This window comes from Heloderma suspectum, chromosome 2 (assembly GCF_057233095.1).
Source record: "Heloderma suspectum isolate Gila_16-S chromosome 2, 16-S_ref, whole genome shotgun sequence".
Taxonomy (NCBI): domain Eukaryota; kingdom Metazoa; phylum Chordata; class Lepidosauria; order Squamata; family Helodermatidae; genus Heloderma; species Heloderma suspectum.
In genome coordinates, this window is record NC_139459.1 from 276,982,816 (window position 1) to 276,995,831 (window position 13,016).

Consider the following 13,016-nt stretch of genomic DNA (forward strand, 5'->3'; position numbering starts at 1 on the left):
GGGCGGTAAAGAAATTAAATAAATAAAAAAGAAAATAAAGGCACAATGGAACAAAAACATCTTGGCACCCCATCTAAATGCCAATAAGTAATGAGGAGCCAATTGGGCCACCCAGGGTGGGAGTCTCACAACATGGGTGTCACTGCAAGAAGGTTCTGTCCTGCATCCCAGCCAAATGTGACCTTTCAGTGGCAATGAGATGCAAGGCAAGGCCTCCAATGACAAACTCAGTGAACAAGCCAGATTGTGTGGGACAAGGTATCATAGTCCCAAACTGCTTAGGGGTTTACAAGTAATAACTAGCACCTTAAATTGTGCCCAGAAACATACTGGTAGCCAATGCAGAAGAAACAAAACTAGAGTTAATGCATGTCATGATGCCTTGCAGCCTGGCAAAGCTGAAATTCTAGCTTTCCCTGTAATGGCTTTGGCAGCAGCTTCCATTTGATGCAAACTGTCCTACATCCCATCCTGCAGCCCCTCAGGTACACAAAGCCACTTGGCAGGGAAGGATTAGCCTTCCTTGCCCAAATCTCACCTGCATGAGGTAAACTCTGTCACTGATTGCCTTGGTGACCTACTGCCTATATGACTTGATGCCCATTGGCAAATTCAGCTGGTGGTGTCAAAGACACTCCAAGCCAAACAGCATAAAATCTGGCAAAATGCCCCTTCTGAGTTGTCTCTTCCTTGTCCCTCTCTGTCCGCCTTGACTAATGCAAGAAGCTCTAAGGAATGCCAATAAGGGACCCTGATATAAGTGTAGCTGATTTCCTAGCTTATTCAGTGTAGTCTTAGGCACACCAAGATTTCGGATGTAGGATTTGTTTTCTTGCTTCCTTGTGCATACTCACTACTTTTCTTTCCCCTACTCTATTTTTATCTTTAATAAACTTAACTGGATTATTGGGTTATATTGATTTACTCATTTGTACCTTCAAGGTTTGTTCTCGCATGTTGCCTAGATCATTTGGGTCGTGCTTACCAGAACGACTGAGTAAGGCACAGAAGGAGAGACGGGCTAAGTGGGGGCTGGGACCTTGGCTGGCTGTTTTCCTACTCGTGGGTAAATACTTGGAGAGCAGAGGAATCCAAGCCAACTCTGTTAGAAGTATCAAAGGGCAGCTGGTAGTGGAAAATAGGCCAAGCACAAGGATAGCTTGGGGCAGCTACCTACACTGAAGGGCTAGCGTTGGCCATGGGTATCACGCAAACATAACAGTGCTGGGATTTCTGAACTGGGGGAAAGAAACAGCCCCCCCCCCTTCTAATTAGCCAGACAGGGAAAAGCTAGGTAAGGAAAATGGTGAGAATCAGTCCAGCCTCACTAGGAGGGAACAGCGGGGATGCAAGCGCTCCTTCAAGCCCTGCCAAGAGAACAGAGCAAGGGGCTTCTCTTCACCTCCACCCCCATTCCATGCTGAACAATTGCTTCTACATTCCAGACATGTTAGAGCAACAACAGCAAAAACACGTTTGCCAACTCTTGTTTTTTTAAAAAGAGAAATATTCTGAGCACGTGCAGTTTCACATTTTAAGTTCACTTAAATCAAAATGCCATTATCACAACAGGAATAAAATGGAGTTTGCTTCTGCTGCCCTGATGCAAAACACATTTACTTGGGAATAAACACCATTTTGTTTTAGAAAAGGATTATATATATTTTAAACTAAAAATAATAAAATGAGCATCGGCAACTAAGCACATGCCTCCTGTACATATTTATTTATTATGCCCATGCCAGCTCAGGTGCTGGTATCAGGCCTGTCTGCCACTGCCCTGATCACCTGCCACGCTCTGGGCAGTCATGGGGAGGAGGCTGGACTTCGGCCCCAAGGTCCAGCCCTAACTGCATTACTAATCCTATGCACAGAGCAAGTTCCTTGCTAAGGAAAAAATCAGTGATATTCAGTATCATTTGTTCAGCTCAGATCCAAGCGGGCTTAGTTTTACTAACAGTGGGATGCAGTGAGCCTCAAAAGTGAGGGGTGGAAGGCACTTGCTATTCCCTCCCCATCCTCCAAGATGCACCCAGCATAGCTGCACCCAAGACTGCTTGCTCTTGTTGAAGCTAATCAGTTTCATGGTGAAGGCAGAGAGATACTAGAACCAAGCCAGGAGGAAGGAGCAGAGATTAACTTTTTCCTCTGCAGAGCCCAACCAAGCAGTCAGTGGTCCTGATGAAGCTGCAGCAGTTGGGGAAGTATGGATGAGCACTCTTCTCCGGTTCATGCATTTGCTGTCCTTGGCAGGAAGTACAAACCCACAGGAGAAACCAGAGAGAAGAAGCAGCCCGCTCAGCAACCGCTGGCTGGTGATGGGAAAGAAGAGTGGAACAGGGAAGATGCTGAAATGGCACTGGCAAGTGCAATCCAAGCAAGGAGGGGATGAATCTTGTAAAACCTCAGAGCATTCTGGAATGCCTTCCCAAGTGGAAGGGAAGATTTCACATCCGGAGATGGGGGGGGTGGGGAGGTGGAAAAAGTGCTCCCCAAGGCCCCCCCTCTGAAACACCCCCCCCCCAGATTGTGCCAATACTAGATGATGCATTATCTCCCAATTCAGAGACCGTAACATGTTCCCAGTCCATTACAACCTGTCCTGAACATGACCCCCAGTTAGGGATGTTGGAGAAATCTGCATTGGAACCAAATGAGTTTGGATTTTGATGAATCCAACTAGCGGATTCTGCAGTGCACCAGCTTTTCCCATCGGGTGGATTCTGCCAACTTGCGGAAAGGTTTTCTATCCCGATTTTGCACAAATTTCATCATTAAAAAAGTTGCAAAAATGTTTTTTAAAAACAGCCAAAAATGTACATTTCCCTACAGGCTAAAGTGTGAAAATGCACAATTGGGGGGCTTTTGCAGATTTTGGGGGTGTTTTTGCATTTGTGCAAATTCGGGAACTAAAAAAAATCCAATTTTGTCGATGGGCAGACTGTGAAACGAAAGGCGCCTGACAATCCACTAAACACAGATGGAAGAGCTTTACACAACCCGTAGTACATCCCTACCCCCAGAAGGCAGAAGAGGAAGGGGGAAAGGAGTGGGGGAGAGAGAAGATTTCTCATTCTCATGTGATTTTGTTGCCCAGTGATGAGGGAGAAAAGAGGCAACTGGCTTTAAGCTCGATTTTAATGAGGGCTGTGAATTATTCACTTGTATCACCCCAGAGGAAGGGTCTGGTGTAACTCATGAACTGGGAGAGGGAAGGAAGGCAAAGCCAGGTTCCGTCTCCATCTTCCTGTCCCCATGTGTTAGCCTCAACACTGTTCGTGACTCCTGTCACTACAGAGAACTTGCTTGTTGCAATGCCTAAACTAGCCAGGTCCAAACTGCTCCAGATTAGAAGCAGAGCCAATGGGGAAGACAAGGGAGGGGGGAAACCATAGTGTGTGTGTGTGGGGGGGGGATTAAATCCTAATCACCCCTTTGATAGGGGCTCCTCCACCAGATTTCTACTGTATATGGTGCAAGTGCCCCTACACCCAAGCACCTGATAGGAAAGAGTTTGCACCACTTTTAAGAGCACAAGAGGTTCATGAGGTGTAGTTACTCCTGCCTCTGTTTTCTTTGAATCTCCATTGTACATGAGCTCAACCAGAGAATTTGCCCTAATGTATGTCTGGAAGGTATTTGGCTGTCTGAAAATCAGTCTGGAAATCCTGGGTTGTATCTGGTGGCGTTATTCCACTAATGCAAAGCTTCTAACATTTGTGGAAACCTTTTTTATCCTTGGACAAGTGTCATATCTAATACTTGGATTCTGCTTGCACTAGCTGCTGTAGAAACTGTTGCACAAACTTGCAAGCTGTTGCACATCAATTGCACAAGTCCTTATGCATGCAAACTGTTCTGCAAATCGTTGCACAAGCTGTTCTGCAAATCATTGCACAAGGAGTTTCAGAACTCATTATGGCTTCATTAGACTAGGTATTGCTTGTGCTAATTGTGCTAGTTTTGATAGCAGTTCTGCAACTGCTAGCAGAACAACGCCTACGCTTTGTGAAATGGTTTTTGCAACAATTTGTGGAAGAGACTGTGCAAGTTTGTGGAATGTGTTGTGAAACCACTTGCACAACAGCTTGTACAACAGCTTGTGCAAGCAGAATCAAAGTATTAGATTTGACACTTGCACAAAGATAAACATAGCATTTCTGCAAGCAGTAGAAACTTTGCACTACCAGAATGACATGAGCTTGCCGGCACTGTAAGATTTTAAATCTTCTCTCCCTCTGGTTTACATGTTGCAATATTATTATTATTATATTTATATCCCGCCCTTTTCCCAATACTGGGACTCAGTATTATGAGGGAGACAGCCCCTCCTTTTTTCTTTTCAGCCCTGCAAGCCTGTCTTCTAGCAAAGAACTGCTCGTCGTATGCAAATAGATCTGCTCAAGAGCCAGGCTACTCCGATCAAGAGAGCTGTGGTTGTGTTTTTTCATAAGATGCCTGATTTTTCCTATGAACTACCCATAATATCCTGCTTATGCTGTGTTAATGGTGACTTGATTCTGTACCCAGTATTGTGTTAATGCATCAAAACAGCTGTTAAATGTTACATAACCTTTTGTGGCATTTTGTACTGTTAGCAGCTAACCTGTGAATTTTGGTGTTTTTTTCCCTGGATTTTGTACTCATGAACCAGTGCAGCTTTCTTTGTTTTTATATGTTACATGGGACACCTTTTGTCATTCTTTTTTATAAATAAGTCCCTCTCAGGACCCATTCAGAAGTGATATTCTTGATATCCCCTTAGTGATTTTTGCTTTTTTATACCTACAGGATAAGGATTTTTATTTTTTCCTAGTTGTTTTGATCCTATGTTGTTTCTTTTAGAACTCAAAAGTCCAAAAGAAGAAGCCCAGTGATACTGTGTGTGTTTGCTTTTGAACTAGGGACTTCCTTTCTTATTTGTTTTGTTGTTTTATAGGATGTCTCACATTGGGCATCTTTAGCGGTGAAGCTGATCCAAATGCTAGTGATTTCACCCAAAGGTTGTGTGCTGTACTTAGATGTGAAGCAGTCTTTTACATTCCTTATTCCTTACTTTTTAAATGTTCCTGTTTGCTTTACGTCAACTGATACTGAGCAAAGAGTCTGTTTTGGGGGGTTTCCTGCTGCTCACAGCACCCGCCCCCCACCCCTGCTACACCCTTTTTCACCTCAAGGGCATTTGCATTCCCAATAGAGTAGTTTGGAAGCCCTGAAACAAAACTCTTGGCACTGCAGTCTTGAATTGCCTTGATGAGCTCCTTGGCTGAAATAATGAACAAGACTATATCTTTACTATAAAATGTTTTACATCTAAACTTACAATGGTTGTGTGGAATTGCAGTACTGCTGATTGTGTATCGTGAGACACTGTCATGGCCCAATGTTTATTTTTATAAGCAAAGTAAGTATTACCTTTTTAAAATATTGCCTGTACCTGCAGAAACAGCACTGCTTGATTCCTTTTACTATATGTGATTTTTTTTTTACATATGTATTTTTATGTAACCAGCTTAGAAATTTTAGTATTATTCTGAACTCATATTCTGGATTGTGGCAAGGTTCTGAATCCCCAGGTCCCTCAAAACAGAACTGTAATGTTTTTCTTTATTCTATACTGTATGGAATGATGAATCCACCAAATGTTAACTTCTGTTTGAAATGGAACAAATGCAAAGGCAGCTTAGTGCAGCAACTTCACCTGGAAGGCTTGCACTGGCCACAGCTCTCCCGGCAACCCTGGCAATACACTCTATAAAACCGGCCCAGGTACAACCCTAATGGCTGCATTCTGCACCAGCTGAAGCCTCCAAACCATCTTTAAGGGCAACCCCACATAGAGTGCATTGCAATAGTCTAACCTACGTGTGACCAAGGCATGTGTGACAGTGGCCAGATCCGCCTCCCCCAGGAAAGGGTGCAGCTGGAGCACTAGATGAAGCTATGTAAAGGTGCTCCTACCAACAGCCACAACCTGATTATCTAGGGGTAAAGCCAGATCCAGAAACACCCCCAGATTGAAAACCTATTTCTTTAAGGGAAGTGCTACCTCATCCAGAATAGGCTGTACATCTAATCCTGCATTGGCTCTGCTACTGAACACCACCACCTCTGCCTTGCCTGGATTATGCCTCAGTTTGTTGCCCTTGTTCAATCCATCACTGAATTCAGGTACCAATACAAAACTTCCACTGCCTTCCTGGACTCTGATAGAAGAAAGATAGAGCCAAGTTTCACATAGATTTTAAATCCTCCATATCCAGCCAGGTGCGCCAGAAGGATACTATGTTCGATGGTACTGAAGGCCACTGTGAGGTCCAGTAAAACTAACAGGGATGCACACTCTTATCTACTTTCCAAAGTAGGTCATCTACCAGGGCAACCAAGGCAATTTCAGCACCCAAACCAGGCCTAACCCAGATTGGAAAAGATCAAGATAAACAGTTCCACCCAAGAAAAACGTGGAGTTGTTCTGCTGCTACTGGGATGCTATGATCCACTGGCTTGGACCAGTAAAGCATGAGCTCAGTTACTGGCAAATGAGGAGACTCTTATGTTCCATGGTATGCCCTAAGATTAAGAAAATGAGAGTTCTCCTGTCTAATATAGGTCGGTCTCCTGTTCCTAAGAGAAAAGGTTATCTGCCTGCACTGAGGCAGTTATTACCTTCCTACTCAGAAGGGCTGAATTTCATTGGCAGCAACATTAGAAGCTAATTGTCTGTATGGTCTCCACTTCACTAAAGCTTTTCCTTTTGGCTTTGCTGGGAGCATGTCCTTGGCAACTTGCACCCAGACTTGGGTAACCATGCTTTTTGTTATGACTTTGTTAGCAGCTGAAAGATTCTGTGGCACAAGTGGCAATAGCTAACCTTGAGTCTTCTGCTCTGGAAGGTGTGGCAGCCACCTCTGCATCTGAAATGAGAATAGTGTCACAGGATATCAATTCTGTCAGCCTCTGTCTGGACAGGCAGAAAAACTGCAGGCCTGGGTAAACATCGTCAAGCCAAACTGGGGTTACAAATGTGGCAGGGGAAAAATGGCAATAAATTGAGAGAAAGGGGCTACAGAAATTATTTTAAGTGTTAGACTTCAATAACCCAGGCCATCTACAGAGGCTGAAGTTGGGAGACAACCTCATAAAATCTAAGTGCTAGCACAAAACCCAATTATGGAAAGTTTAAAATATATCTTTTAAAACTGTGTATATTCTGTACAAGGAAGAAGAGCGGATGGGCTTCTGTTGTCTTATTGCAAAGCAGACAAAGGTTACAAAGCTCCTGCTGATGTTCCCTTAAGAATGAGTCTCCCAGAAATGAATTTGCCCTCACTATGGCCAAATAGGAGCCCTGCTGAAGCCAATGAGGATGTGGTTCATGAAGGTCACGTTCTTTGAACAGAAACACTTGCATTTAGGGAGAAGGGCAGCACCCATGGCTGAATTTGGAACAGCATAACAACTGCGCTATATAGTTAGAGGGCAATCATGTTCTTGCAATTTTATGCTAGAGGGCGGCCCAGCTTGTACGATCACCGCAGCTCAAACATGCCACAGTGGCCTGTTTAAACTGTGGATGTATACTGGGTGCGATTTGAATAGGCACAGCTTATTGTGCCATTTGAACCCAGATGGCATGGCTTGCTGGAGGGTTAAACAGTCCTCAAATAATGCTTCAACAACCCATGGGCTATTTGAGGGTTGTTTAACCCTCCAACAAGCCATGCTGCCTGGGTTCAGATGACACAACAAGCTGCGCCTAGATGGTGATTATTCAGATCACGCCCAGCACATGCCATGGCTTAAACAAGTCTCGGTGGCTTGTTTAAGCTGTAGTGATCATGCGAACCAGGTCAATTACTACTAGCATCAAGAGACAAGTATGCTGGCTGTTTGCTAAACCTCCTACCTGTAGCCTTGTGTTCAGATTGCTCCAGCATGCTCAGGAGTCGGCCTTCACATCTTCCCTCCTCCTGGGACAAAGCAAGAGAACATTCTTGTTAGAACTTGCACAAAGTGTCCCTAAGACAGAACTTCCCATAGCAAACCTGATGCGCTAGTGTAGGGAGACACAGGAGCACCCGACAATTTGCAGCTATGCTAAACAAAGAAGGCCAGCTCCTTCATTGCCATCCCAAGACCCTTTCTATTTTATCCTCTGTTTTATTTAGTAGATACTGACACAATAGAGAATACTCAGTGAAATCAAGGGTATAAATAACTTAAGTTTCACTTATTTCAGTGGGTCTACTCTAAGTATCACTAGGTCTGGATACAACCAATTTAGGCATTCCTTTGCAGCCATAATGATTAGAAACAACATTTTAAAAGATAGCGATGATTCTTAGGGATCCGCACAAGTTGCTTCAGAAGCCATAGTCTGTTTTCCCCATGGGGCATCTGAGTAAACAGAATCCTAGACATCCTGTTCATGGGGACAGAACACTGAAAAGCAGATAAACTTCTGGAGGTGAGCAGTAAGAAACAGGAGACAAGGGCTCTAACTACTGACTTTGCAAATAATCTTATTCCTTGTCCTGACACTTTTGGCTTTTCATTCTGTGGACTTAAGATAAGATTAGCCCCTTTTCTGAAAGAAAAACTGTTTTCCCCCCAATGGTCTATAAAATACAAGGCAAGCTAGTAAAGAAGTTCCATGAGTCCTTCACGGCTAGGATGAAAGAAGAATTGAGAACTGATCATTTGTACCAATCTTCCAAGTTTTTAACATCTTTGGGAGAGAGGTGGCATCTTCTGAACTTTAGCAATTGAGCTGTAAGGTACCTAAGCATTTTGACGGGGCTATGCTCTGAAGCCCCTTCATGGATCGCTGCCTTGTTGTGGCGAAAGGGCTTGCGTAACTCAGTGAAGCCATAAGCTATGCCGTGCAGGGCCACCCAAGACAGACAGGTCATGGCAGAGAGTTCTGACAAAATGTGGTCCACTGGAGAAGGAAATGGCAACCCACTCCAGTATTCTTGCCAAGAAAACCCCGTGGAATATATCACAAGGCTAAAAGATATGACGCCAGAGGAAGAGCCCCTCAGGTCGGAAGGTGTCCAATATACTACCGGGGAAGAACAGAGGGTATTTCCAAGTAGCGCCAGAAAGAGTGAAGCGGCTGGGCCAAACCCGAAAGGACACTCAGCTGTGGATGTGTCTGGTGGTGAAAAGAAAATCCGATGCTGTAAAGAACAATATTGTTTATGAACCTGGAATGTAAAATCAATGAATCAAGGTAAGCTGGAGGTGGTCAAACATGAGATGGCAAGATTGAACATCGACATCTTGGGAATCAGCGAACTAAAATGGACAAGCATGGGCGAATTTAATTCAGGTGACCATTATATCTACTACTGTGGGCAAGAATCCCTTAGAAGAAATGGAGTAGCACTCATAGTCAACAAAAGGGTGGGAAAAGCCATACTGGGGTACAATCTCAAAAACAATAGAATGATCTCAGTACGAATCCAAGGCAAACCATTCAACATCACAGTAATTCAAGTCTATGCCCCAACCACTGAGGCCGAAGAAGCTGAGGTTGATCAGTTCTATGAAGACCTACAACACCTTCTAGAACTAATACCAAAAAAAGATGTCCTCTTCATCATAGGGGATTGGAATGCCAAAGTAGGAAGTCAAGAAATCACCGGGATAACAGGCAAGCATGGCTTTGGCGTACAAAATGAAGCAGGACAAAGGCTAATAGAGTTTTGCCAAGAGAACACGCTGATCATAGCAAACACTCTTTTCCAACAGCACAAGAGGCGACTCTACACATGGACATCACCAGATGGTCAATATCGAAATCAGATTGATTCTGTCCTTTGCAGCCAAAGATGGAGAAGCTCTATACAGTCAGTAAAAACAAGACCTGGAGCTGACTGTGGCTCACATCATTAGCTTATTGTTGCAAAATTTCGGCTTAAATTGAAGAACGTAGGGAAAACCACTAAACCAATCAGGTATGACCTAAATCATATCCCTTATGAATATACAGTGGAGGTGAGGAATAGATTTCAGGGATTAGACCTGATAGAGCGCCTGAGGAACTATGGACGGAGGTCCGTAACATTGTTCAGGAGGCAGCAACGAAATCCATCCCAAAGAAAAAGAAATGCAAGAAAGCCAAGTGGCTGTCTGATGAGGCTTTACAAGTAGCTGACGAAAGAAGGGAAGCGAAAAGCAAGGGAGAAAGGGGAAGATATATCCAACTGAATGCAGAGTTCCAGAGAACAGCAAGGAGAGACAAGAAGGCCTTCTTAAATGAACAATGCAAATAAATCGAGGAAAACAATAGAATGGGAAAGACTAGAGATCTTTTCAAGAGAATCGGAGATCTCAAGGGAACGTTTTGTGCAAAGACGGGCATGATAAAGGACAAAGAAGGCAGGGACCTAACAGAAGCAGATGAGATTAAGAACAGGTGGAAAGAATACACAGAAGAACTCTACAGGAAAGATCTTAATGTCCCTGATAGCTATGATAGTGCGGTCACTGAACTTGAGCTGGACATCCTAGAGAGTGAAGTCAAGTGGGCCTTAGGAAGCATTAGTAACAACAAAGCTAGCGGAGATGACAGTATTCCAGCCGAGCTATTTAAAATCCTAAAAGATGATGCTGTTAAAGTGCTGCACTCAATATGCCAACAAATTTGGAACACTCAACAGTGGCCACAAGACTGGAAAAGGTCAGTTTACATTCCAATTCCAAAGAAGGGCAACGCCAAAGAGTGTTCAAACTACCGTACAATTGCGCTCATTTCACATGCCAGCAAGGTTATGCTCAAAATCCTACAAGCTAGGCTTCAGCAGTATGTGAACCGAGAAATACCAGAGGTACAAGCTGGGTTTCGAAGAGGCAGAGGAACTAGAGATCAAATCGCCAACATTCGCTGGATCATGGAGAAAGCAAGAGAATTCCAGAAAAATGTCTATTTCTGCTTCATTGACTACGCTAAAGCCTTTGATGGTGTGGATCACAACAAACTGTGGCAAATTCATAAAGAGATGGGAGTACCAGACCACCTTACCTGTCTCCTGAGAAACCTGTATGAGGGTCAAGAAGCAACAGTAAGAACCAGACATGGAACAACCGATTGGTTCAACATTGGGAAAGGAGTACGACAAGGCTGCATATTGTCGCCCTGCTTATTTAACTTACATGCAGAGTACATCATGAGAAACGCCAGGTTGGATGAATCACAGGTCGGAATTAAGATTTCCGGGAGAATTATCAACATCCTCAGATACGCAGACGATACCACCCTAATGGCAGAAAGCGAAGAGGATCTCAAGAGCCTCTTGTTGAGGGTGAAAGAGGAGAGTGCAAAAGCTGGTTTGAAACTCAACATTAAAAAAACGAAGATCATGGCATCTGGCCCCATCACTTCTTGGCATATAGAAGGGGAAGAAATGGAAGCAGTGACAGATTTTACTTTCTTGGGCTCCAAGATCACCGCAGACGGTGACTGTAGCCATGAAATTAAAAGACGCTTGCTCCTTGGGAGGAAAGCTATGGCAAACCTAGACAGCACAGAAAGAAGCAGAGACATCACCTTGCCGACAAAGGTCCGTATAATCGAAGCTATGGTTTTCCCAGTAGTAATGTATGGCTGTGAGAGCTGGACTATAAGGAAGGCTGAGCGCCGAAGAATTGATGTTTTTGAACTGTGGTGCTGGAGAAGACTCTTACGAGTCCCCTGGACTGCAAGGAGGTCAAATCAGTCCATCCTAAAGGAAATCAACCCTGACTGCTCATTGGAAGGACAGATACTGAAACTGAAGCTCAAATATTTTGGCCACCTAATGCGAAGAGAAAAGTCACTGGAAAAGACCCTGATGCTGGGAAAGATTGAAGGCAAAAGGAGAAGGGGATGGCAGAGGATGAGATGGCTAGATAGCATCACCGATGCAATAAATATGAACTTGAGCACACTCCGGGAGAGAGCGGAGGACAGGAAGGCCTGGCATGCTATGGTCCATGGGGTCACGAAAAGTCGGACATGACTTAACAACTGAACAACAACAACAACATGCTCTTAAGGCTACGTGGACATAAGAACATAAGAAGGCCAAGGGTCCATCTAGTCCAGCATTCTGTTCACACAGTGGCCAACCAGCTGCAGGAAAGCCACAAGCAGGACATGAGTGCAACAGCACCCACCTGCCCGTGTTCCCCAGCAATTGGTGTACATAGGCATACTGCCTCTGATACTGTAGGCAGCATATACCCATCATGACTAATAACCACTGATAGCCTTATCTTTCATGAATTTGTCTAATCCCATCATAAAACCGACCAAATCGCTGGCCATCACTACATCTTGTGGTAGAAAGGCAATACTCTACAACCAAGGTGAGATCTCTATGCAAAATCCAGGCCTAGGCACTGCTAATCCTAAAGGGATGGAAGGAGAAATGATCAGGATGCTGAAAGGAGCCACAATCTGTTTTGGATCCACAGGCCTCCTGTGACACCCTTTACTGTGCAGATTAGACTCTCCCTGTTTGCTTTTGTCACATCAAACTGTGTGCCATTGAAATAATCTCAGTTCATCTGTTCATCTTCCTCTCTACCCAAGTCCCCTGCCTGTCCACGTGAGCAAGAGCATACAAATCAAAAAGCAAAGATGGATGGCAGCCTGTAAAAGTGGTTAGAAATGCGTATTTCATATAGCAAAAGAAGGGCTGAGTGGAACTGAGTTGGTGAGCGGCTGACAATAGAAACTTCCAAAGAAGGGAAACAAAGGAATCCAAAGAAATTTGAGCATGAAAATCACTAAAGGTTAGACAGAATGTCAAGATTTTACATCTGGATTGCATGCTATGGCAAGCATATTTAACATGAGAGACAACCCTTCCTCCCTCCCCTGCCCATGTCAGGAGGTAACAACCAACAACTCCATCTTAGGATAGATGCTATGCAAGTTGCCTGACGAACACCAAAATTGCAGCCCTGCCCCTTGTTCTCTCCTCTATCTCCAACAATGTCCAAAAATAATGTGTCTTCTCCACTCT

General features: G+C 44.1%; 1 protein-coding gene across 11 annotated transcripts in view; it reads right to left on the reverse strand.

Moving 5' to 3' along the window:
* UIMC1 (ubiquitin interaction motif containing 1) overlaps nucleotides 1-13,016 on the reverse strand; it is a 94,008-nt gene that overhangs the window by 8,555 nt on the left and 72,437 nt on the right. For all 11 annotated transcript variants that reach the window (XM_084839366.1, XM_084839365.1, XM_084839367.1 and 8 more), the window contains 2 exons: nucleotides 7,907-7,970; nucleotides 6,872-6,914 (listed from right to left, as the gene is read on the reverse strand). In XM_084839366.1, coding sequence (XP_084695492.1) covers nucleotides 6,872-6,914; nucleotides 7,907-7,970 — 107 coding nt within the window. The remainder of the gene's footprint in view (nucleotides 1-6,871; nucleotides 6,915-7,906; nucleotides 7,971-13,016) is intronic.